Source organism: Brachyhypopomus gauderio, chromosome 6 (assembly GCF_052324685.1).
Source record: "Brachyhypopomus gauderio isolate BG-103 chromosome 6, BGAUD_0.2, whole genome shotgun sequence".
Taxonomy (NCBI): Eukaryota; Metazoa; Chordata; class Actinopteri; order Gymnotiformes; family Hypopomidae; genus Brachyhypopomus; species Brachyhypopomus gauderio.
The window spans coordinates 32,882,151-32,904,490 of record NC_135216.1 but is presented as its reverse complement, the minus strand read 5'-3'; the positions used below and the strand labels follow the sequence as shown (position 1 = coordinate 32,904,490).

At 50.0% G+C, this 22,340-nt stretch overlaps 3 protein-coding genes across 14 annotated transcripts in view; 2 read left to right on the top strand and 1 right to left on the bottom strand.

Annotated features, from left to right (window-relative positions):
* The window catches only part of ep300b (EP300 lysine acetyltransferase b), a 36,244-nt gene extending 24,044 nt beyond the window's left edge, over window positions 1–12,200 (top strand). For 5 of the 11 annotated variants that reach the window (XM_077010496.1, XM_077010494.1, XM_077010502.1 and 2 more), the window contains exons 20-30: window positions 534–644; window positions 763–819; window positions 1,493–1,570; window positions 1,739–1,806; window positions 2,970–3,120; window positions 3,345–3,491; window positions 4,048–4,327; window positions 4,641–4,808; window positions 4,906–5,067; window positions 5,506–5,787; window positions 7,907–12,200. In XM_077010496.1, coding sequence (XP_076866611.1) covers window positions 534–644; window positions 763–819; window positions 1,493–1,570; window positions 1,739–1,806; window positions 2,970–3,120; window positions 3,345–3,491; window positions 4,048–4,327; window positions 4,641–4,808; window positions 4,906–5,067; window positions 5,506–5,787; window positions 7,907–10,495 — 4,093 coding nt within the window. In that variant the 3' untranslated portion in view covers window positions 10,496–12,200. The remainder of the gene's footprint in view (window positions 1–533; window positions 645–762; window positions 820–1,492; window positions 1,571–1,738; window positions 1,807–2,969; window positions 3,121–3,344; window positions 3,492–4,047; window positions 4,328–4,640; window positions 4,809–4,905; window positions 5,068–5,505; window positions 5,788–7,906) is intronic. The other 6 variants (XM_077010497.1, XM_077010503.1, XM_077010501.1 and 3 more) reach the window with 3 other exon arrangements.
* Window positions 12,201–12,608: 408 nt separating this feature from the next.
* cbx7a (chromobox homolog 7a) lies at window positions 12,609–16,716 on the bottom strand. Its single transcript, XM_077010511.1, has 6 exons — window positions 16,375–16,716; window positions 15,258–15,301; window positions 14,960–15,025; window positions 14,716–14,782; window positions 14,133–14,490; window positions 12,609–13,674 (listed from the first exon to the last, which is right to left on the bottom strand). Exons 1-6 carry the CDS (start codon window positions 16,441–16,443, stop codon window positions 13,037–13,039), a joined length of 1,242 nt encoding a protein of 413 aa, XP_076866626.1. The 5' UTR covers window positions 16,444–16,716; the 3' UTR covers window positions 12,609–13,036.
* Window positions 16,717–16,879: 163 nt separating this feature from the next.
* On the top strand, window positions 16,880–21,952 carry desi1a (desumoylating isopeptidase 1a). Of its 2 annotated transcripts, XM_077010492.1 has the most exons (7): window positions 16,880–17,204; window positions 17,729–17,945; window positions 18,349–18,370; window positions 18,488–18,557; window positions 18,664–18,773; window positions 18,872–18,994; window positions 19,606–21,952. In XM_077010492.1, exons 2-7 carry the CDS (start codon window positions 17,855–17,857, stop codon window positions 19,697–19,699), a joined length of 510 nt encoding a protein of 169 aa, XP_076866607.1. In that variant the 5' UTR covers window positions 16,880–17,204; window positions 17,729–17,854; the 3' UTR covers window positions 19,700–21,952. The 2 variants fall into 2 exon arrangements, with proteins under 2 accessions (XP_076866607.1, XP_076866608.1); XM_077010493.1 differs by lacking the exon at window positions 16,880–17,204 and having other exon boundaries at window positions 17,235–17,945; window positions 18,872–19,014.
* Window positions 21,953–22,340: the final 388 nt, after the last annotated feature.

Below are 22,340 nucleotides of genomic sequence, written 5' to 3'. Positions count from 1 at the left end.
TGTGTGTGTGTGTGTGTGTGATTGAGTGTGAGCGTGTGTGTGTGTGTGTGTGTGTGTGTACATTCAGCTTTAAGGGCCGTGTGGAGGGGAGGGGTCTAGGCTGTGCTTTGCTTGGCTTCCAGCTAGATGGTTATTTTGTCTTGAACATGTTGATTCATTTTCTCCACCTCTCTCTGTTCTGCCCCCTCTCCCCCACCCTTTCATTCTCCATCTTCTTCTTATCCGTAACATTTTTTGTTTTCACACTTTTTAAATTTTTCATTCTACCCTCTCCCCCCTCCCCCTTTTCTCTTTAACGCTTGTGATGTCTGCATTGGCTTTGGTGCCACCAATCATCCTCTCCGAAATTTACACGCAACCAATCAAATCAATCTGCCCACACAAAAACCCTGCTTCATGATTGGCTGCTTCCGGCGACGACCCTGCGCACTGCCTCTCCTGTGTGCCCGCCCCCCCGGCCTGCCCTGCCCTGATTGGTGACCTCCTCCACGTGCCTTCTCTGTGATTGGCTGTGCTCTTGACGAACGGTGTAGTTCACCCAAATATGGGCTTCTTGCTAACAGGTACCACTTCTGTGAGAAGTGTTTCAACGAAATCCAGGGTGACAGCGTGTCCCTGGGTGACGACCCCGCACAGCCCCACACGTGAGTGCACTCTCACGAGTCCTCGTGTCCCTGTGTACATCATTTTTATGTGACATTTTCATCGTCTTTAATAAACTATTGTGCTAATTCTTTTGTTTTTACTTCTCTTCCTGTTTAGCTCCATTAACAAAGACCAGTTTCAGAGGAAGAGGAACGACACTCTGGACCCAGAACTGTACGCGCTCCCACTTGTGTGCACTGGCTGTTTCATCACGCTTTCATCACTGAAATGCGATGTTTGATGAAACATTTGTTAATTACTTATTTTTAGCAACATTTCTGAACTGTGTGGTGCCATATTTTGCCAGCGTTTACATCATCCTCTCTGTAGTGCCACAGCTGGAAGAGCTTTTTGAGAATAATGTATTTTTTTCTCTAAATAAATATTTCTTAACTTATTTATTCTCTGTTATTCTCTTCTGCTCTGGCGCTCACTACCCCCCCAACATCTCATTCTGTCACTGTCTCTTCCACCTGTCTCACTCCCCCCACCTGTCTCACTCTCCCCATCTCACTGTCCCTGTCTTTTCCACCTGTCTCACTTTCCCATCTCACTCTGTTCCTGTCTCTTCAACCTGTCTCACTCTCCTCATCTCACTCTGTTCCTGTCTCTTCAACCTGTCTCACTCTCCCCATCTCACTCTGTTCCTGTTTTTTCCACCTGTCTCACTCTCCCCATCTCACTCTGTTCCTGTCTTTTCCACCTGTCTCACTCTCCCCATCTCACTCTGTCCCTGTCTCTTCAACCTGTCTCACTCTCCCCATCTCACTCTGTCCCTGTCTCTTCCACCTGTCTCACTCCCCCCGTCTCTCTTCCCCCTGCTTCACTCTGCTCATGTCTCCTGCAGGTTTGTTGAATGTATTGACTGTGGACGTAAAATGCACCAGATCTGCGTGCTGCACAATGACACAATCTGGCCTTCAGGGTGAGCTGCATCTCTCTCTCTCCCTGGGTCTATCTCTCTCTCTCTCTCTCTCCCTGGGTCTATTTCTCTCTCTCTCTCTCCATGGGTCTGTCTCTCTCTCGGTGTCTCACTGTGTGATGTGTGAAGAGCTTGTGTGACTTCTCATCTGTCTCTCCTGTCTGCATTCAGGTTTGTGTGTGATGGCTGTTTAAAGAAGTCCAACAAGACGAGGAAGGAGAATAAATACTCAGCCAAACGTAAGTGAAGGTCATTTATCTCGCCAGCTCACTGAACCTGCAGGTGTGGAGCACAGCCTGCACCACCCGCTACAGCACAGCCTGCACCACCCGCTACAGCACAGCCTGCACCACCCGCTACAGCACAGCCTGCACCACCCGCTACAGCACAGATACACCACCCGCTACAGCACAGATACACCACCCGCTACAGCACAGCCTGCACCACCCGCTACAGCACAGCCTGCACCACCCGCTACAGCACAGCCTGCACCACCCACTACAGCACAGATACACCACCCGCTACAGCACGGATACACCACCCGCTACAGCACGGATACACCACCCGCTACAGCACGGATACACCACCCGCTACAGCACGGATACACCACCCGCTACAGCACGGATACACCACCCGCTACAGCACGGATACACCACCCGCTACAGCACGGATACACCACCCGCTACAGCACGGATACACCACCCGCTACAGCACGGATACACCACCCGCTACAGCACGGATACACCACCCGCTACAGCACAGCCTACACCACCCGCTACAGCACAGCCTGCACCACCCACTACAGCACTGATACACCACCCGCTACAGCACTGATACACCACCCGCTACAGCACAGCCTGCACCACCCGCTACAGCACAGCCTGCACCACCCGCTACAGCACAGCCTGCACCGCCCGCACCGCCCGCTACAGCACAGATACACCGCCCGCTACAGCACAGATACACCGCCCGCTACAGCACAGATACACCACCCTCTACAGCACACTACGCCTGTTGTACCATGTGCTCAGTTTCCCAGTTGTCCTGACGGTGACCAACGCGCGTTTACTTTACCAACAGTCATTTACCAAAGAACCGTCTGGATTCTTTTAACCAAGCAGGATTTAGAGAGAGAGGGCGTGTCCCATTTGAAGAGGGCGTGTCCCATTTGAAATGGCCCAGAATCCCACAGAGTTGGGGTGAATATTTCTGAGGCCTTCGCCAACATCAGTGTTGGCCACTTACTGGAGTGAATCAGCTCACCTGCTGGTACCTGCCCTCTGATGCCATGCGTCATGGAAACGGTGTAAAGTGTAAAAAGCCTGAGGAAATCTCTGGCATGTAGTCATGACACTGTCACCATGCCAACGTAAACATCCCCATTTGTCCCCCCGTGTGCCAGGGCTTCCTCAAACCAAACTGGGAAGCTTCCTGGAGACTCGCGTGAATGAGTTCCTCAAGCGCCAGAACCACACGGGGAATGGTGACGTCATCGTCCGGGTGGTGCACGTCTCTGACAAGATCGTGGAGGTGAAGCCAGGAATGAAGTCCAGGTGGGAGCTCACTAGGGATATTATGGGATGGTGTGTTTTTTTTTTTTTGGACCTGATGAAATTTAAAATTTCCTTCTCATGGTGATTGGACTGTAGATCTGGCCTGGGTCTAAATGTAGGTGTCATGCGGGTCTCTCGGGCCACGGGCCCTGTTTGGGCGTGGGAGTGGGATGACTGTGTGTGTGTGTGTGTGGTGAATAATGAGGGGTCGTGGTGTGTGGCAGGTTCGTGGACAGTGGAGACATGGCAGAGGCCTTCCCCTACCGCACAAAGGCCCTGTTCGCCTTCCAGGACACGGGCGGGGCCGACGTGTGTTTTTTTGGAATGCACGTTCAGGAGTACGGCTCGGACTGCCCCCCGCCCAATCAGAGGTGAACACACACCTGTACATAATACACACACACACACACACATACCAATACATAATACATACACACACACTCCATAATACACTTTTTTAGGCTTCTAAAAGCCTCACTGTTCTGAATTCCTACACCTGAATGGTGTGAGTGACTGTTTTCACACTTGGTGCACAGAGGAAGGAGGCAGAGAATCTTGGATTGACATGTTCTCTGGTTACGTGATACATGGGTGTGACTGTTAAAATGTTCCTCTTCTCAAAAGGAGAAGAGGAAAGGTAAAACCACCTTCCTCCTTCCGCTCTGTCTCTCTCCCTCTGTCTGTCTCCCTCTCTGTCTGTGTCTCTCCATTATGTCGATATGATTTATTGACATTGCTGCGTCTAGAACAATAATAGAAATTGGAGAATGTTCTGAAAATAAAGTTTGCATATTCAATAAGTGTGCAATGGCTGAAAAAATAAAATAAGTGTAGTAGTAATAGTAGTAGTAGCAATTGGTAATGTGTCCTCCTTCCATTCTCTGTCTTTCTCTCCATCCGTCTGTCTGCCTGCCTGCCTGCCTGTAGACGTGTGTACATCTCCTACCTGGACAGCGTTCACTTTTTCCACCCACGTCACCTGAGGACTGGCGTCTATCACGAGATCCTCATCGGATACCTGGAGTACGTGAAGAAGCAGGGCTTCACCACGGGGCACATCTGGGCGTGTCCTCCCAGCGAGGGCGATGACTACATCTTCCACTGCCACCCGCTGGAGCAGAAGATCCCCAAGCCCAAGCGCCTGCAGGAGTGGTACAAGAAGATGCTGGACAAGGCGGTGGCTGAGCGCATCGTGCACGACTACAAGGTACTTCGGCTTTTTGTTCAAGCACGGCTTCCACAGTTTTGCTGCATCCCAGCTACCAGGTGTTGGCTCGGATCAGGCTGTCGTGCGGGTCCCTGCGGGTGCAGCTGGGAAGCAGCTTCTAGTGTGCGTTAAACTGTGAAGGTTGTTCTGCAGAATCTCTCTTGAGCGCTTGGCCTGTTTTCCAGCTTGGAGCTTCTCATTTTTCCCTGCATGTGCATTTTATTTCCCCCTATCGCCAGGGTTACGTAAAGCCGCTGCCCCATATCGTGTTTTCTAACCCCGCGTCCCGCTCCCCTGCCTTTCCCTTCCGCAGGACATCTTCAAACAGGCCACCGAGGACCGCCTGACCAGCGCCAAGGAGCTGCCATATTTCGAGGGGGATTTCTGGCCCAACGTCCTGGAGGAGAGCATCAAGGAGCTGGAGCAGGAGGAGGAGGAGAGGAAGCGGGAGGAGAACAGCACCTCCAGCGAGAGCGTCGACGTGAGTGTCCTCCCCAGAGCTTCCGCGGTGTTGTAGGAATACGGGCAGGGTTTCTGATCCGAACGGCACCGATTTGATGTTGTTGGTGACTCTGCAGGCCACGACAGGCGACAGCAAAAACGCCAAGAAGAAGAACAGTAAGAAGACCAGCAAGAACAAGAGCAGCCTGGGCCGAGCCAGCAAGAAGAAAGCGGGGATGCCCAGCGTCTCCAACGACCTGTCGCAGAAGCTCTACGCCACCATGGAGAAGCACAAGGAGGTACGCTCCCCGAACCCTCTCCCTGCACGCCACACACGCTCCCCACGCACGCTCGTTAGTAAAACACCCCACTGGTTCCTAGGCACAGTGGAATCGGGGATATTTCAGCAGGATTCAGATTAGGATTCAGCTAGTTTGGATGGTGACTTTGATTTGTCGGTGATAGTCCGAAGTCTTAAAGTAATCGGCAGTTTTAATGTTGTGAACTTTTGCCTGACTGGAGAAGTGCACACACTCCCACCAAAGCCAGGCCTCTTTGTAAAGGAGGCTCCTGATTGGTTAGTACAGTTGAAGTAGTTGTTGAGTATAGAGCTCTAGAACTCGGTCGTTTTCACGTCGGTTGTAAAGGCCTGTGGTCTCCGCGTCGAGCGCTTCCGCCGTCTTGGTGATATGGAGCTCAGCCCTTGTGCCCCACCCCCCCCGTCTCCCACGGTGCAGGTGTTCTTCGTCATCCGCCTGATCGCCGGCCCCACCGCCAACTCCCTGCCGCCCATCATGGACCCGGACCCGCTGCTGCCCTGCGACCTGATGGACGGGCGCGACGCCTTCCTGACGCTGGCGCGGGACAAGCACCTGGAGTTCAGCTCGCTGCGCCGGGCCACGTGGAGCAGCATGTGCATGCTGGTGGAGCTGCACAGCCAGAGCCAGGACCGCTTCGTCTACACCTGCAACGAGTGCCGACACCACGTGGAGACGCGCTGGCACTGCACCGTCTGCGAGGTGAGCGCCGCAGCTAAAAGCCCCAGTGCCCCAATGCTTGCTGGGTACTGGAGTCCAGTGTTAATTTTGACAACAATTTTTGATTTCGTTTTGGTCTTAGTCTTTTGACTAAAATGTCATTTAGTTTTAGTCATAATTTAGTCATTGGATCTGTTTTTAGTCTTAGTCTAGTTTTAGTTGACTAATTATCATTAGAATTTAGTCGACTAATTATCAAAAGAATTTAGTTGACTAAAATATAAATGGTGTAATAGTCATTATATACACTTGCACAAAATGAAACTAGGGATGTCCCGATCCAGCTTTTTGAACTTCCGATCCGATACTGATATTTATTTGCACTTCCGATCCAATACCGATATATACCGATACCGGCCTATCCGATCATGTATTAAAGTTTAAAGTTATTTAGCCAACTTACTTTGTTGTCAAACTCATGTTGAAAAGCGTTTTATTCTTGATAACAAGTAGCCAGCTGAATTAGGTGTTTGAATAATACACAGTGGTTGGTAAGGAGAAACTGACCTGTTTATTTAGCAATTAATAAACTCAAAATAGACAAAATATTAAATAACAAACAGAAATAGCATCAGTAAACCAAGGATTAAAAAGCCACAAGTGCAAATAATATTGTAAATTATATTAAAAAAGCAAAACACAAAACCTGAGTGCAAAATAGTCTATTAACAAATAGTCTATTAACATTAACATCCATCAGTGCTCTTGAACAAGTGTAAACCAAAGCTTAAAAAAAAATCCGTGCACATATCGTAAACTAATTAAAAGCAAAATGCCTTCTACTCCACACTTTGCTGCTCCATCCGCATCTATACACTCCCTTCAATTCAAACGTTTTTGCCAGTGTTAGTTGTGTAGGACCTGTCTTTTTGTCTTCGGTTTTCTTTAGAAACTCGTCATGTTGTTTATGGTGGTATTTCGCTAAATGCTTGATTAGATTGGTTGTATTAAAAGTTCTTACAGCTTTACCACCACACTTGACTTTACTGACTTTACTTTTACATATGTTGCACTCTACCTCTTCATCTTTGTCATCCTTTAAGGTAAAATAATCCCACACAACTGACATTTTTACCGATAATTTCAAATTTACATGGCAGTCCTAATGGTTAGGAGATGCCACGGAGCTAAATTGGGGAGACGCTATGCTCGTGTGCTGAAGGTGTGCTGGAAATCCCGGATCGGACTTAAAAAAAAAAAACTGGATCGGGAGTCTGGATTGGCATTTTCTCGTGCCTGCCGATCCGATTCGCATTTTTTGCTAATATCGGCGGCCGATCCGATCCAAATATCGGATCGGGACAACCCTAAATGAAACATTTATTAGCCAGTTACAGAATATTATTGTTTGTATGTGCAATATATACAAAAACAAATTTCCAAACAACTTTATTGACCTGAACTTAGTTATTGAGCATAACAATAACAAAACATTGATGACCAGTAGGCCCGCTCTACCTGAAAACATATGGAGTTTGTTATGAACAATACATATTACATTCTATATAAATCTGTGTGCCATAAAAACAGCAATGTCATAGCCCGCAGATGTCGTTTTATTTGTCGTATTTTTCCCAACGTCATCGTCCCACATGGTTTACACACCGTCTTGTTTTTCTTAGTCAAAGGAGAAATGTGTCCATATATCGCCACTCATCTTTATCCCTGCTGACATTGTCGAGTTAACTTTCGAGTTGAATTTCATGAGTGGTCACAGTTCACAGGCTAGTATGGTCTTGCCGGTTTCTGTGCGATGTGAGTACGGACGGTTACCCGGTTTGTCCCGCCTCTCCGTGTACGCTAAAGTAGTTATGGTTAGATCTCTTCTTAACTTATCCCTACCTTTCACAAAACTAAATCAGGTCTGATTAATTGTCGTCGCTGGCCAATATTTTCATCTCGTTTTTATTCGTTGATGAAAATGTCCATTAATTTCATCATCGTTTTTATCCATTTGTATAGTTTTTATTTAGTTATCGTCTCGTTTTCGTCATGAAAAAAAGGTTCGTTGATGAAAACTATGACAAAAATTATTCGTCAACGAAATTAACACTGCTGGAGTCCTAATCGCCTTTATCTGCGTGTTTCCCGGTTTGTATAGGACTACGATCTGTGCATCACCTGCTACAGCTCGAAGGGTCACGAGCACCGCATGGAGAAGCTGGGCCTGGGCCTGGACGACGAGAGCAACAGCCACTCGGCCGCCGCCCAGAACCCCGGAGACTCTCGCCGCCTCAGCATCCAGCGCTGCATCCAGTCGCTGGTGCACGCCTGCCAGTGCCGCAACGCCAACTGCTCGCTACCGTCCTGCCAGAAGATGAAGCGGGTGGTGCAGCACACCAAGGGCTGCAAGCGCAAGACCAACGGCGGCTGCCCCATTTGCAAGCAGCTGATCGCCCTGTGCTGCTACCACGCCAAGCACTGCCAGGAGAACAAGTGCCCCGTGCCCTTCTGCCTCAACATCAAGCACAAGCTCCGCCAGCAGCAGCTGCAGCACCGTCTGCAGCAGGCGCAGATGCTGCGCAGACGCATGGCCACCATGCAGCGCGCCGGCAAGCCGCCCGGGGCCGCCACGTCGACGGGGGGCCTGCCCTCGCCCGGCGGCCAGACCTCCGCTCCGCAGACGCCCACGCAGGCCGGCCCGGGGGGCGGCGCCCAGCAGCAGTCGCCGCAGCAGGCGGGAGGCGTGCCGGCCCAGGCTCCGCCCACGCCCGGCGCCCCGGGGGGCCCGCCCTGCCCCCAGCCGCAGGCCGTCTCCCAGCCGCCGGCTGGCCAGTCGCCTCATCCCGGCGGCCCGGCCCAGTATGGTCCGCGGCCGCCGGCCTCCTCCCCTCTCCCGCAGTCCCAGGGCAAGCCCGGCCTGGGTCCCGCTACGCCTCCACAGCAGGCCGGCGCCCCCGGGCCAGGCGCGGCGACCCAACCGCCCACCGGTCCCCCTCCGGCGGCCGTGGAGATCGCCATGAAGATCCAGCAGGTGGCCGACGCTCAACGGAAAATGGCCAAGGTGCAGCTGCTTCAGAGACAGGCGGCTGCCCAGGGCGGCATGATGCCCCCGCCCCCCCACCACCAGCAGGCCCCGGGGCAGATGGCCATGCCCCACCCTGGGGTGAACATGGCGGTGGGGCCGGGTCTGCCCCCCCAGGGACACGCCTCTGTGGCCCGGGCCCAGTTGGAGCAGCAACAACAGGGAGCTCCGGGGATGATGGTGGGTTTGGGCACCATGGCGCCGGCTTCGCAGGCCCAGGTCCCGCCTCCCCAGCAGCAGTGGGCGGGGCAGGGCGGGGCTTCCCAAACCAGGCCCTCGCTCGTGGGCCAGCCCAGCATGGTCGCCATGCAACAGCAACAGATGCAAATGCAGCAGCCGCCACCACAACACCAACAACAGCAACATCACCTCCAACAGCAACACCACCAACAACAACAGCAACACCAACAGCAGCAGCAACAACAGCAACACCAACACCATCAACAGCAGCAGCTCCAACAACAGCAACACCAACAACAGCAGCAGCTCCAGCAGCAACAAATGGCCAACCGCAACGCCCTGATGAACATGGTGCAGGGGGGCTTGCAGGGAGGCGGGGCAGGGGGCGGGGCCCTCCCCCAGGGGGCGCTGCAGGACCTCCTGCGCACGCTGCGCTCCCCCAGCTCCCCACAGCAGCAGCAGCAGGTTCTGGCCATCCTGCGCTCCAACCCACAGCTCATGGCCGCCTTCATAAAGCAGAGGGTGCACAAATACAAGGGCCAGACGCTGGGCGGCCCACAGACGGGCGTGGCCATGGGGCAGGGCGTGGCCATGGGGCAGGGGGTGGCCATGGGGCAGGGCGGAGCCATGGGGCAGGGCGGGGCCATGCAGGCCCAGCTAGTGCAGCAGAGGCCCGTGCCCCAGCAGCAGGGCCAGGCTCCGCCCACCATGGCCAACATGAACCCCCAGTTCAGAGAGCTGCTGCTGAGGAGACAGCAGATGGCCAACCACGCCCCGTTCCCCCAGCAACAGCAGCCGGGGTTCATGACCCAGCCGCAGGGTTACTCGGGCAACCCTGCGCAGCCGCAGCAGAGGCTGCAGCACCACCACCACCACCTGCAGCAGGGGGCGGGGCTTGTCGATGGGGGCGGGGCGCAGGGAGGGCTGCAGCCCGCCTCCTCCTCCCCCGCGATGCTGCAGCAGGCCATGCACCAGCGCCTGCTCCACCAGCAACAGCAGCAGATGGGCGGGGCTTCACCCGCACACCAGAACAATCCCATGAGCCCCCAGCCCCACCTGCAGGCTCAGCAGCTCCCCGCCACGTCGCTCGGCAACCAGGTGCGCTCACCCCAGCCGTCGCCACGGCCGCAGTCTCAGCCGCCGCGCTCCAGCCCCTCCCCGCGTATGCAGCCCCCGCCCCAGGGCCTAGCCCCGCCCCACGCCCCGCCCCCACCACAGCCATCACCCCACCACATCTCCCCGCAGACCCAGACAAGTTCGCCGCGCCCCGGTCACCTGCAGCAGCACCTGCCCGGTATGGCCCCGCCCCATGCCCCGCCCCCTCAGAGCACCGTGGAGTCCGGCGGGTTTGCCACAGATCAAAGCTCCATGCTACCGCAGCTCAATGATATGCTGCCCCCTAATGGCCAGGAGCTGGCGGTGAATATGAACCCACTAGACATTATAGTCACGGAACACATGGAAACTCGCCAGAGACAGTGTTAGCCTTTACTTTAGCATCACATTAATGAATTATTTAATGCTTTTGTTCCTAGACACTTTGAACTCTGACCTTCCTATGGGAGATGAAGTAAACGCAGACCATCTACAGAAATGAGAAGAAGAGGCGAATGTTAAATTAAGATGTTCCTGTTCTTTTCCTCCAGTTGTGTACAAAGAGAAGGTTATTTCATTATTTCTCAAACTCGGAGAATACAACGCAGGTAATATTTTTTCGTCTGGGTGTAGGGAATTTTAAAAAATATATTTTTAAGATTTTAAAAGTGAATAGACAGAGTCTCTAAGAGTATTTCTTTGGTGCGTGTGCCAGGCTTGGTTCTAGTGTTACGGTGTGGCGTGCGGCTGTGCTGATCCGGCTGCTTCGTTGTCCAGAGGAAGAGCCCACACCACCTTCCTCCAGCAGTCTGACTGGCATTATGTTATTTATTCCTGTGTTTTCTGGTTTGGTTTCTCTACAATTCACATAGAATATATTTTTGTTAATACCTGTCCACATGGGGGAGCTGTTTGTTTCCGTCTGCTTGGATGCAGTAAGACTCAGTGTTTGGGTGGAGGAGATTGGTGGCGTCACGATGGATTAGTGGTGCTTGCTTGGTTGTTTGGTTGTTTTTCTATCCTCCTTTTTGTGCCACATTTGAAATGTTCAGCCATTGTGCCCATGGGCACAAGCCTCCAGAACACACGTGACCAGAACACACGTGAACACACGTGACTGGTCCCACCTCCTCTTGACTGCACTCCTTAGGATCCTTACTGAGTAGTGGAGGCGTGTGTGTGTGTGTGTGTGTGTGTGTGTGTGTGTGTGTGTGTTCATGCTACAATGAGATTAGAATGTATCTAATTAACTGAAAATGGTGTGCATACCACTGATCTCTCTCTCTCTCTCTCTCACTGCCTCCACACTCAGAATTTTCATTGCTCTGAACTATGGGAATTTTATTTAAATATTTTTTACTGTACAAAGAAATTACAAACTGTGGACTTCAAACTGCTTTTGTAATAAAATGAAGATGAAATATGTAACAGTTTGCTCATTTACATGTGATGTGGTTTAAAGTTTAAACCTTTTGTTTACAGTTTGTTGGTATTTATACTATATGAATGTTGATTTTTATAATGAATGTTAGTGGATTCTAGTGATCTTTTATGGTGTAAGGCTGACTTGTTGTAAAGTTTGCTTTTAGATAATTTTTTAAAGATTGATTTAATTGGCAAAAGCCCCTCAAATGCCTGTGACCAGGTGCACCAATGAGATGAAGGTTTTGTAATTTTTTCTTTTTCTCCTGAGGTCTCCAGGGCGACTGTAGGAACAGCCTAGATAACAGGAGTGAACATGGACCTCTTATATTGGAGCTTACACCTTCTCATTTGCGCTGGTGTAACCTTAAGTCACACAACACCAAACCAACCTTCATCTGGAGTAAAACCCTGCAGCTCTAGTTCACTCACACCTGCTGCCTGTGGAGATGGAACAGTTCTCAGTTCAAGAGTAACTAAGAACTGTGTCATTTGTGGAAACCTTACTGCAGTGATACCTTTTCAAAAAAGCTGGCACTTTTCAGAAGATATTTCAGTCACGACTGGCACACACTTTGACACAACATTGTCACTTTATTGAAAATACAAATAAAAACGTAACCTTGCCATAGGTGAACTACAACAAGTGGACAAAGCCAAGCTTTCCTGCCTCTTTCTGCGCCGTTTGTCATTATTGAAGCCACCGTGTGACCGATCACATAAGTTAAGTTCAACTCAGTTTTAATTACATGCCGGACGCACATCAAAAGCACATTAGTTTTGTCTGCAAACAGGGTCTACACTTGAGCACAGAATCTGCAGCAGTGTTTGTAAACTGATACCATCTCTTTAAAAATGCAGAGAGGCTTGGAAGAATGGTGAGGGTGCTGTGACCCGTGTGGGCAACCCCGGGGCAGGTATGACCCCTGTGTGGGCGACCCCGGGGCAGGTATGACCCCTGTGTGGGCGACCCCGGGGCAGGTATGACCCCTGTGTGGGCGACCCCGGGGCAGGTATGCCTCCACCTCCCCTCCTCCACCCCAGCAGTGTAGCGCCTACGTAATAGTGATGTCATCCCGTCGCGCGTGGGTGCTGAAACAAAATCTCACGCTTATTTTTTTTTTTCTGGTAGTATTTTTGTTTTTGTTAGGACAGTAACACTAGCTATGTGTATTCTCTCTAGAGCTGGCGTGCACTGAAGTCTTCACTTAGCAACACTGAATATGATCAGAAATCCTTCAACAACTATTTGCTCTTTCACTAAAACAGAAGATTCAGAGGAAAACAACAAAAAAAAGCATAAAGCATGGAGTCAAACGCTTCATTACAATGATCCATCAACTGGTCTGACGTTACTTCCTCTCCTGTTACAGATAAACTTTACCCAAAGATGCTAACGCTGCTAATCAAAGTTGGTCTGTGCCAGTAAGCATTACTCATGAGAATTCTGTCCCCTGCCATCTGTCCTTCACCGTTAACTCGCTACCGTTCTTCTCTGCCCTCGCCACCTCAGAGCTGGAGCTCACAGCTACTGAAGAAGCCCTCAGCAGACATGGCCTCCTTAAACGTCACAGTCAGCGAGTTAATGGTCACCTCAGTCACAATCACCTTCCCAGGATGCTGCTTGCTCTTCGAAGCGTGCGATTGGTCGGTCCTGACCTCTGCACTCAGCTGTAAGGTCGTCAGGCACTCTGCTGTTCCCTCGTACTCATCCGTCTCCTCCTTCGTTTTGGCTGCCGAGCTGTCCGTCTCATCTGCCTGGCCCCGCCCACAGCTGTCAATCAGGGGTCGCACAGCTATGACCGAGACTCGATTTTGGACCCTGTCGATATGGCCATCCCCTTCTCTCGCTATTAGAACCGCTTCTGGACTGCTCTTTGTTGATTGGTCGGTTGTAGCGTGATGGCGTGACTCCGGTACAGAGGCTCCGCCCCCTGACCTGTCTGTGACTGGGCCCTGCTGATGTCTGTCTGTGCTGGCGTCACTCACTGATGTGTCCGTCGCTACGGGAACACAGCATGTCCCTTCAGCACAACCCTTGATCGACTCCTCCCCATTACTGCGTGTGGAAGAATCCTCAGTGTGTCTGTCCACGGCGGCAGCGTTGTGTCCGGCTGAAACGGTGTTGTCTTCTGTCTTCTCTTGAGCTGAGAGAGACAGAGAGTGGTGTTGTTAAGGAAGCACTAAGAGTCTGGCTTTGCGTTTTGCTTCTGTAAGAACGGGGCATGCTTAGTAGGGTGAGACCCTGCAGTGTTCAGAGAGAGCTGTATTTCATAGTGCAGATCTATCCGTGTGAGGGGAGGGACATTACACAGCCGCTCTATGAAAGGCAGCTCTGTCAGCAGCATCCTGCTGTGTTTGGCTACTGAAGACCTGAATGTGGTCTGCAGGAGTCAGAGGAACCATGGAGCTGCTGGCTTTCTGGAGGTCTCCTCCATGTGTCTGCTCTGCTCCGTGTGAATATGCGATCTGTATTTAGCTTACAGAGCGTCAACTCTGAGTCGTGACAGCTCTGAGATTCGGCATGGCCTCTGTGACCCCCAGTGCATGCTACATGCATAGTATCTTAGCAACAGTTGTCATGCCAATGCCATGCAACACATACCACTTGGAATGTCCTGCCGCTTGTCTGTTTTCTCATCGTCTTTTTCTGTCTTCCTCTTTTTCTTCTCTTGCTCTTCCTTTTCTTCCTCCTCTTCCCACTCCTCCTCCGTACTGTCTTTTTTATGGGTCAGAGTTCGTTGCCGTGGATTTCCAGCATTGTCCGCAGTATGTCTGGATACACTGTGCCTGCTCTTGCGTTTCTCCAGGTGCTGGTGGTTGACTCCGCCTTTCCCCATCCTGAAGCGCCGCCCACTGTGCTCTAGCTCCGCCCCCATCGAGCGGGAGAGTGACAGGCGGATTCGAGGGGCAGGTTTCTCTGGCATTTTGTGAGCGCTTCTGAGCTCCATGGCGTAGATGTTCTACAGTTAACCAGATGAGTAACAAAGAAAAATTCAATATAATAACGACCTTAATTTTATGTGTTTAAAAGTGTGTCTACTTCGATTTGCAGAGAAGCATGCCGAGGCCTAGAACGCTAAGGGTAGCTGTGGGCTAACTGCAAGTGTAGCTCTACTGCCATGACGGCGTATGCCAAACAGACGTGGTGCGTTCGTGTTTGCGTGTGTCTCGGGCGTGCTGCTTACCCGAAAGATGAGTCTGCGTGGTCTCAGGCCTTTCCTTCTGTGCGCCTGGGCCCGGTCCCGCTCCTCTCTGACACACACACACACACACACAGAGGGAGTAGAGAGAGGAAAAACCAGGCAGGTGAACGCAGGACCAGAACTTTTTGACCCCAACAAAGGCGGTTGGGTTGTAATGAGTGTTTTTGCGTTAGCGAACACAGCGATCTTTGCGCTGAGTCTGTGCCTACGGGAGTGCGATGCTCACTTCTCTTCGAAGGCCAGAACCAGCCGTGGGTCCAGGATGTTGTCCTCGGGTTCCCAGGTGCTGTACCTGTCAGGACACACAGCCAGAGCAGTCAGCACCGCCGTATCCACGAGCGTGAGGCTGTGCTCTCATGGGGAGCACAGCTAACGAGCTACCTGTGCTGCAGGCACGTTCACACCTGAGCAGGTCACAGTTTCACCCACGGAGTTACTAAGTCCCAGCAGACACCAGAGTTCTTCACAGCATGGCCAATGTAATCCTACTTAGCTTTATTTTATTTTATTAAAATGATACTTACTTAGGGGGCCATCCCTGCCACTTCAGTAAGTACTCGACGTTTCCCTGCGAGAGAGAGAGAGAGAGAGCGAGATGAGGCTGCAAAGCCGCACATGCTTACAGACCAGGGGACTTTTAACAGCACCTCGTGCGTTACGTAAAAGCGTGCATGTCCCTTTAAGACATGAATTGGGCACTGGACGTTCAGAGTAGTATTGGAGATTATGGGGGATGACGTAGGCGCCGTGCTCGCTCCACTACTGGTGCTGCTGGCGGTGACGTGATGCCACGCAGGGGTGTGCTCGCCAGTTCAATGAAACAGGAGTTTCTAGAACATTTTATGGGCTGGAGATAGGTGGGGCCATGGAAACATGTAAACAACTGTCATTGCGCAACGTGCAGAGCGCTGAAGGTCTTCCCCCTCCTGCGCGAGCGAGCGGAGCGGATCCGCGTGCACACGCGGCGTTAGTCATGATCTTAGTCATCGGCTGTTATGGCACGTTACATCTCCTCAACCAACAAGCGCCCATCCGAGTTACCGCTTTCGCAGTCACTTAATTTTGAACATTAACGTTATATTTTTGCAATAAATTATATATACGGATACACTTTTATGGCAATCGACGGTGTATTTCAGCTGCATATGTGACGGAGTTGCGCAGGACGGAGGGTCTGTGGGCTATCCGTGACCCTCTGCGTGTAAATCAAATGCGTAGCCACTAATCGCTGATGGCGAGGGGAGAAAGCGACGATGTTTGGACCTGCACACACACACGGAGAGATGACAGCGCTGGGCTTCCACACACACACACACACCCCGGAGCATCACACACTCTATTCATGATCCTGCACTAAAGACATCTCAACTTGGCACAGTAACGCCAACATAGCTGTCCGAGTGCATCGGCGATGTGTTCTTGCACTCTTAAAGTACGGCGAGGAAAAGTTCCCAACGTCGTTCCTGCAGAGTCACTAACATTTCTGTGCTCGGTTATTCCACAACACGGGAATTCGAGGAAAAGTCCTGGAGTTTCATTTTTAAAAATTCCCCTCCGAAACAGAAAGTAAACGACGCTCATTGTAAAACGCTGCTGTCTAAACAGTTGTGTGTTTTTAATAGTAATGAGTGTATCTCCTACCTTCCTGACTCTCTTCTTGGTTATTGACTCCACCGCGAACACTTGCTCCCCGATTGATGACAGCTCCATTTTGCCCGGATCATCCAGCGCAGCGGGAAGGACGCAAATAGACTTTCTGCTTCCTCCGTTTCTCGCGTCCTCGCTCCTCCAGGATCAAATAAAGCTCAACTATTTCTCGCTGCCGGAGACATGCACGCTTCGCTTCCAAGCACGCGCGTGCCCGGGGCACTTCAGCCCGCGTGCGTTTCTCGCATTTTCGGTGCGTCCGATGCGCGTCCAACCTGCTCCGGAGTTTTTAAAATCTGCGACACATCCACTCACTCCGCCTTGGCGCGTGCCTGGGAAACACGTGCACGCTCCGAGCGCGCGCCCCCCCCCCCCCCCCCGGCCCGTTTACGGTGCACCGTGCCCGGCTCTCCGCCAGGGCCCGCGCGCGGATGCAGGCGCGTGAGCTGGTGTAAATGAAGCGGAATACGGGAATAGGTGGGCTGTTCCCGTACGTACGGGGAGCATGCGTGTGCCATAACGCCGCGAGGGACACCGGCGTGTTTAGAAACGTTATTGTCCCCCCGGTGTTTTCTTTCTTCTTCTAGGTCTAATCACGCGGTACTGTGCACTTCCATGAAAAATGGATTGCTACACTTTTAGTTTATTATGGACTATATGGACTAAGAGCGAACTGCTTCTTGAACCTTTTTCAGGCGATCCTGTGCAGTGTGCGGTGTGCAGATTTGTTTGTACAGAAGGTTCCAGTCCTTCACAAAGCCTGTTGATGTCCTGCTACACCCACGCTGCGTGTGACTGAAAACGATACCGAAAGAATGACGAAGGTTTAATGCAGCTCATTGTATTCGACTAGATTGCATGTGTGTGTGATGCTCAGTTGTATTAAGCATGTAGATCTCCTATTGTGTGTGTTTGAACGCTACACAGACATTACGATTATGTTATTTATTATTATTGCTGGTAGTAGTAGCATTAGTGATGGTGCAAAGATGGTTGTGACTTTATGTGGAGCCAAGCTGATGTTTATACGTGTTGAATGTGAATGTACTGAAGTCAACATAAGCAGTGTGATAATATTTCTACAGTATAACCTCTCAACCGTGATGAACTGGGTGACGGAACTGAACCTTCACGCTCTTGTCCTCCAGAGGGCGCTATAACCCACCCGCCCGTGTGTTTTACACCAATGTTTGGAGCCTAGTGGAACTTATCGGTCCTGCTCGCTTTGCCAATTATTTCCTAGAATTTGACGAATTTGCAGTATCGGATAAAATACCAAACCAAGAGTTTGTTTGTAAGAATCGGTAGTTTTGTAGGTAATTCTCATCACCACTGTTTATCATCTCAGCTAAGGTCGAGTAGCCAGCTAGCAAGAGAGCAGTAGTGTCCTATAATAGCGAAGGAGACGGAGAAGAGGAGCGATATCTCCATCACACCTCCATCTACCCACACCTCCTCCATCTCCAGCGCACACATGGATCAGCACAGCGGCGTGTTCTCCGTGCAGCTGTACATCTACGACCTGTCGCGGGGCATGGCCCGCCAGCTCAGCCCTATCATGCTGGGTGAGGCCCACACACGGACCTCCTGCGCTTGGCGCGCAATGAGGACGCTTTAATTTAATATAATGTGATTTAAATGTCTACCCATAGGAAGGTGTGTGTTTGTTGCAGCGCTTTTGACGCGTGTGACTGGTCCGTTATTGCGCCTTATGCGCCAAGATGCGGATTAACCTGCGGTCACCCTGCACATTAACCTGCTGCTGCGACTCTGTGTTGACTCCTATTTTCACCTGTAACGGTCTTTTTCTGCAGGTGTTTTGGTGGCGGCGCTGCGTAGATTTGGATAAAGAGTTTTGTTTTTAAAACAAATCGCACTTGTTTTAACAGCACGCGGCAAATTTGTGGTATTTTAAAAGCTCTTTACTCGTGGATGGTGACCGTTTCCTTGTTCACTTTATTTTTACAGGGAAGCAACTCGACGGAATCTGGTAAGTCGTGAAAGCAGTCTCTGAATTCCACGGTGTTGCACTTCCTGCTGATAACAGAGTGAAACAGATTGTTTCCTCATCGCTGTTCTGCGTGTGTGTGTGTGTGTGTGTATGCAGGCACACGTCCATCGTGGTTTATGGGGAAGAGTTCTTCTTCGGTGGAGTTGGCATTTCTAGCTGTCCTCCGGTAAATCTCTAGTTCAGCGTTCTTGGTCCTGTTATTACAGCTTAGTAAGACCTGCCACATTTCTTCCTGTTATAGGTTAAAAGGAAGGCGTGTGTGTTTTTTCCAGGGTGGGACAATGCTCGGGCCTCCAGACACAGTAGTGGAGTTGGGGAACACTGAGGTGACTGAGGACATCTTCATGGACTACCTGTCCTCACTCGGGGAGACCACATACAGGTGTGTGTGTCCTCGTGCACAATAGAGAACTCTTGCAAATGTATGAACCTTTGTAGTTTCCTTGCTGACATAATGTTTTGTTCTGTCTTTGTGTACAGAGGGGACAAATACAGACTCTTTGAGCACAACTGTAACACCTTCACTAATGAAGTGGCTCAGTTTCTGACTGGCAGGAAGATCCCCTCCTACATCACAGACCTGCCGTCTGAGGTCCTCTCCACGTGAGTGCAGTGTGTCTCAGGTGCTCTCCACGTGCAGTGTTGTACATATTATTATTATTATTATTTTAAAGTGAGTGCATATCTGCCTAGAAGAAGTGAACATTTATGTTTGAAGTGTGTAATGAGACAGCTGATGGTGAATCTTGTATGAGTAATCAGAAAAGGTCCCCACTCCACAACAGGTCCCCACTCTCTAGAACAGGTCCCCACTCTCTAGAACAGGTCCCCACTCTAGAACAGGTCCCCACTCTCTAGAACAGGTCCCCACTCTCCAGAACAGGTCCCCACTCCAGAACAGGTCCCCACTCTAGAAGAGGTCCTCACCCCGTTCACGGCCCCACTCATGGGGGAGGGGCAGGGTGGGTGGCTTGGGGGGGGGGGGGGGGGCAGGTGTGGGGAAGGGTAAGAACTAATCAGAGTTAATCACAATTCATCTTCCACATATAGAAGAGACACAATCTTAGAACATGGGGACCTGTTCTGGAGTGGGGACCTGTTGTGGAGTGGGGTTGCACCCAGGATGTGCGTTTGCTATATGATGTATTTATTTTGACTGGTGGAGAAACATGTGCTAAGTCTCCTGCTGCAGCTGTCTCTCTCTTTCTTCCCAGGCCGTTTGGTCAAGTTCTGAGGCCCATCCTGGACTCCATTCATATTGCACCCCCTGGTGGAAATGTCATCAACAGCCGAAATAATCACAGCTAGATTTATTTAACTAGCTTTACTAGTACACTTTTAACTTAATCCACACACACACACACACGTACACACACACACACACGTTCTCTCCTCCAGCATGTAGATGCTGTTTCATGCCACACACATTACCAGCTTGTGGGTGAGTTTGTCTCAGACTGACAGGGCTGAACTGAGTTCACCTCACGCCCTGTGGTCTTCCAACCTCCTCACACTGTCCTGACCAGCCACACTGATCCTGAGACAGGACTAATCTTTAATAGTCAACGGGAACATGCTAAAATATTTACAAAACGGCTTTGTGAAACCCGGATTGTTATTTCTGAATGTTCTGTATATAAGATTACTTAAGCACTGGAACTTTGCCATTGAAGACAGTTATTGGTTTAACGTGAATGAAATCTGTTTTGAGTTAAAATTTAATTGGTCATATTGTTTTCTGTAAGTAAAGATCCTATCAGTATTATTCCATTTATTTTCAGTGAAATGTCAATATTAATAGGAGCTCAACATTTTGTGCATGAGGACTGGGGTCTTTGCAGGGCTGCCAGAGTTCTCTCCACTGTTTACATACTGTGGGGTTTGGTCCATTGCTTTGCATGCTGGGCTTTGTTTATATGGCTGCTAAATGCTGCATTTTCGTTTGTTTATTTATTTGCACTATTTTGTACTGCTGACATCTTCCTACTTGTGTATTTGTTATGTTGTTTATTTGTTGTTTATTTTTTACTAAATTATATGACGCCCTCCAAGTGCTGTGGCATCACTGGTCTTCTCTAGGTCTTCGGAGGAGATTTCATCTGGTGGGGTGAACGGGCTGTTTTCCCAGGCTAGGATTGGTCCACAGCTGGCTGTGGGGCGGGCCTTGTGCATAGACACTCTAAGGCACTCCTGTCCCCATTGGCCCTGAAGGCTGCCACACCTCTAGGCCTTTGTGCCATCTTAATTCTCCATCATTTATGCTGGAATATTTACTTAGGTTAATAAACCCATGTGAATAAACCATCCAGTTATGTTTATTACATATTACAGAGGTACTGTGTGATGACTCAGGTGCTGCAGGTGGTGTTGAGGAGGTGTTTAGGTGGTGTTGAGGTGGTGTTGAATTGAGGCAGCGTGTGGTGGTGAGGGGGGGGGGGGGGGGGCTCAGTGCTGCTGCCAGTGATGCAGCAGGTGAAAACAGCAAACTGCTGAAAGAGACATGTGACCCCCACAGACCAGGTGTGACCCCCACAGACCAGGTGTGACCCCCACAGACCAGATGTGACCCCCAGAGACCAGATATGACCCCCACAGACCAGATGTGACCCCCAGAGACCAGATGCGAGTGCCATAGACCAGATATGACCCCCACAGACCAGGTGTGACCTCCACAGACAAGATGTGACCCACACAGACCAGATGTGACCCCCACAGACCAGATGCGAGTGCCACAGGCCAGTGTTAGTCATCGTGTCATCAGACGTAGGCCCTGAGGATGGGGAGAGGGGAGAGACCTTGTTTCATTTCCAGTCTGTTGATTTATTTCAACCTGTTATCACTCTGGATCTCATGAAGGGAGACCTCCATCACTTTATTATAATATAAGGTTATTGACAGTCTTTTAAAAGTTATACTTATGTGTTATGTGTTGATTTTGGTAGTAAAAGTTTGTAAATATATACATAAATTATAGCCAGCATTGCATGAATACAACAAATTTCTCATCAGGATGCTTGAAATAAAAATGAGAACTGAACAGTTGTGGTATCTCCAAATAATGTATATACGACCTATCACATGTTCCCCATGTGCATATAAGGGTCTTTGTGTGTCCCTCATGTGTATATAAGGGTCTTTATGTGTCCCCCATGCGAATATAAGGGCCTTTACATGTTCCCTATGTGCATATAAGGGCCTTTACATGTGCATATAAGGGCCTTTACGTGTTCCTCATGTGTATACGGGCCTTTACATATTCCTTGTGTGTATACGGGCCGTTACGTGTTCCCCAGACCAATGGCCTCTCATCAGCTCTTTAAAAACATCACTGTTTTATTTCTTATTTATTTAGTGGCCATTCTGATGTATAAAATGTATAAAAGGTTTTGGGTCTGCAAGCAAGGACTTTATGTTTAAGTATTTGGTAAAATTAAGCTTAGGTAAAATTAAGCTAAATATGTTGAGTTTGTTATTTCATTTCCTCTACCTTGGCAGCAGATGCACTGTGTGCTCTAATTCACTTTCTGACGTTCAATAAAATCTGGTTTATAACTAAATGCACATATTGTTGATCTATTGACTATCTGTAAATAACTCCATGTATGCCTTCTTGTTATGTACAAAATACATATCGTGTGGTTATTTTTCATAGACTTTTCAGTTTATGCCCTCATACTGGATTTACACAGACTGTGTCTCCCCCTGCTGGTAGAACACCTCAAACACATCCATCAACCACACCCACCCCTCTGCCACTCCGCCCTGTACATCATCCATAAAGGCTTCTGTTAAAATAAGAGGTGTGTAAGATTCTTCTACTCAGTTCAGAGGTCATATCTCAATTACTGTTATTACTATTATTAAATTATTATTAAATTTAGTTTTTGTTCATCAATTAGATAGAATATACAAATTACAAAATGTAATGATTGTATATTTTGAACATGAT

Coding starts and splice junctions, on each gene's coding strand:
- desi1a (XM_077010492.1), top strand. CDS start 17,855: ATGGATCAGCACAGCGGCGTGTTCTCCGTGCAGCTGTACATCTACGAC. Junction 17,946..18,348: donor GCTCAGCCCTATCATGCTGG/GTGAGGCCCACA, acceptor TTATTTTTACAG/GGAAGCAACTCGACGGAATC. Junction 18,995..19,605: donor CCGTCTGAGGTCCTCTCCAC/GTGAGTGCAGTG, acceptor CTTTCTTCCCAG/GCCGTTTGGTCAAGTTCTGA.
- cbx7a (XM_077010511.1), bottom strand. CDS start 16,443: ATGGAGCTGTCATCAATCGGGGAGCAAGTGTTCGCGGTGGAGTCAATA. Junction 15,302..16,374: donor CCAAGAAGAGAGTCAGGAAG/GTAGGAGATACA, acceptor TCTCTCTCGCAG/GGAAACGTCGAGTACTTACT. Junction 13,675..14,132: donor GCGGCAGGACATTCCAAGTG/GTATGTGTTGCA, acceptor TGTCTCTCTCAG/CTCAAGAGAAGACAGAAGAC.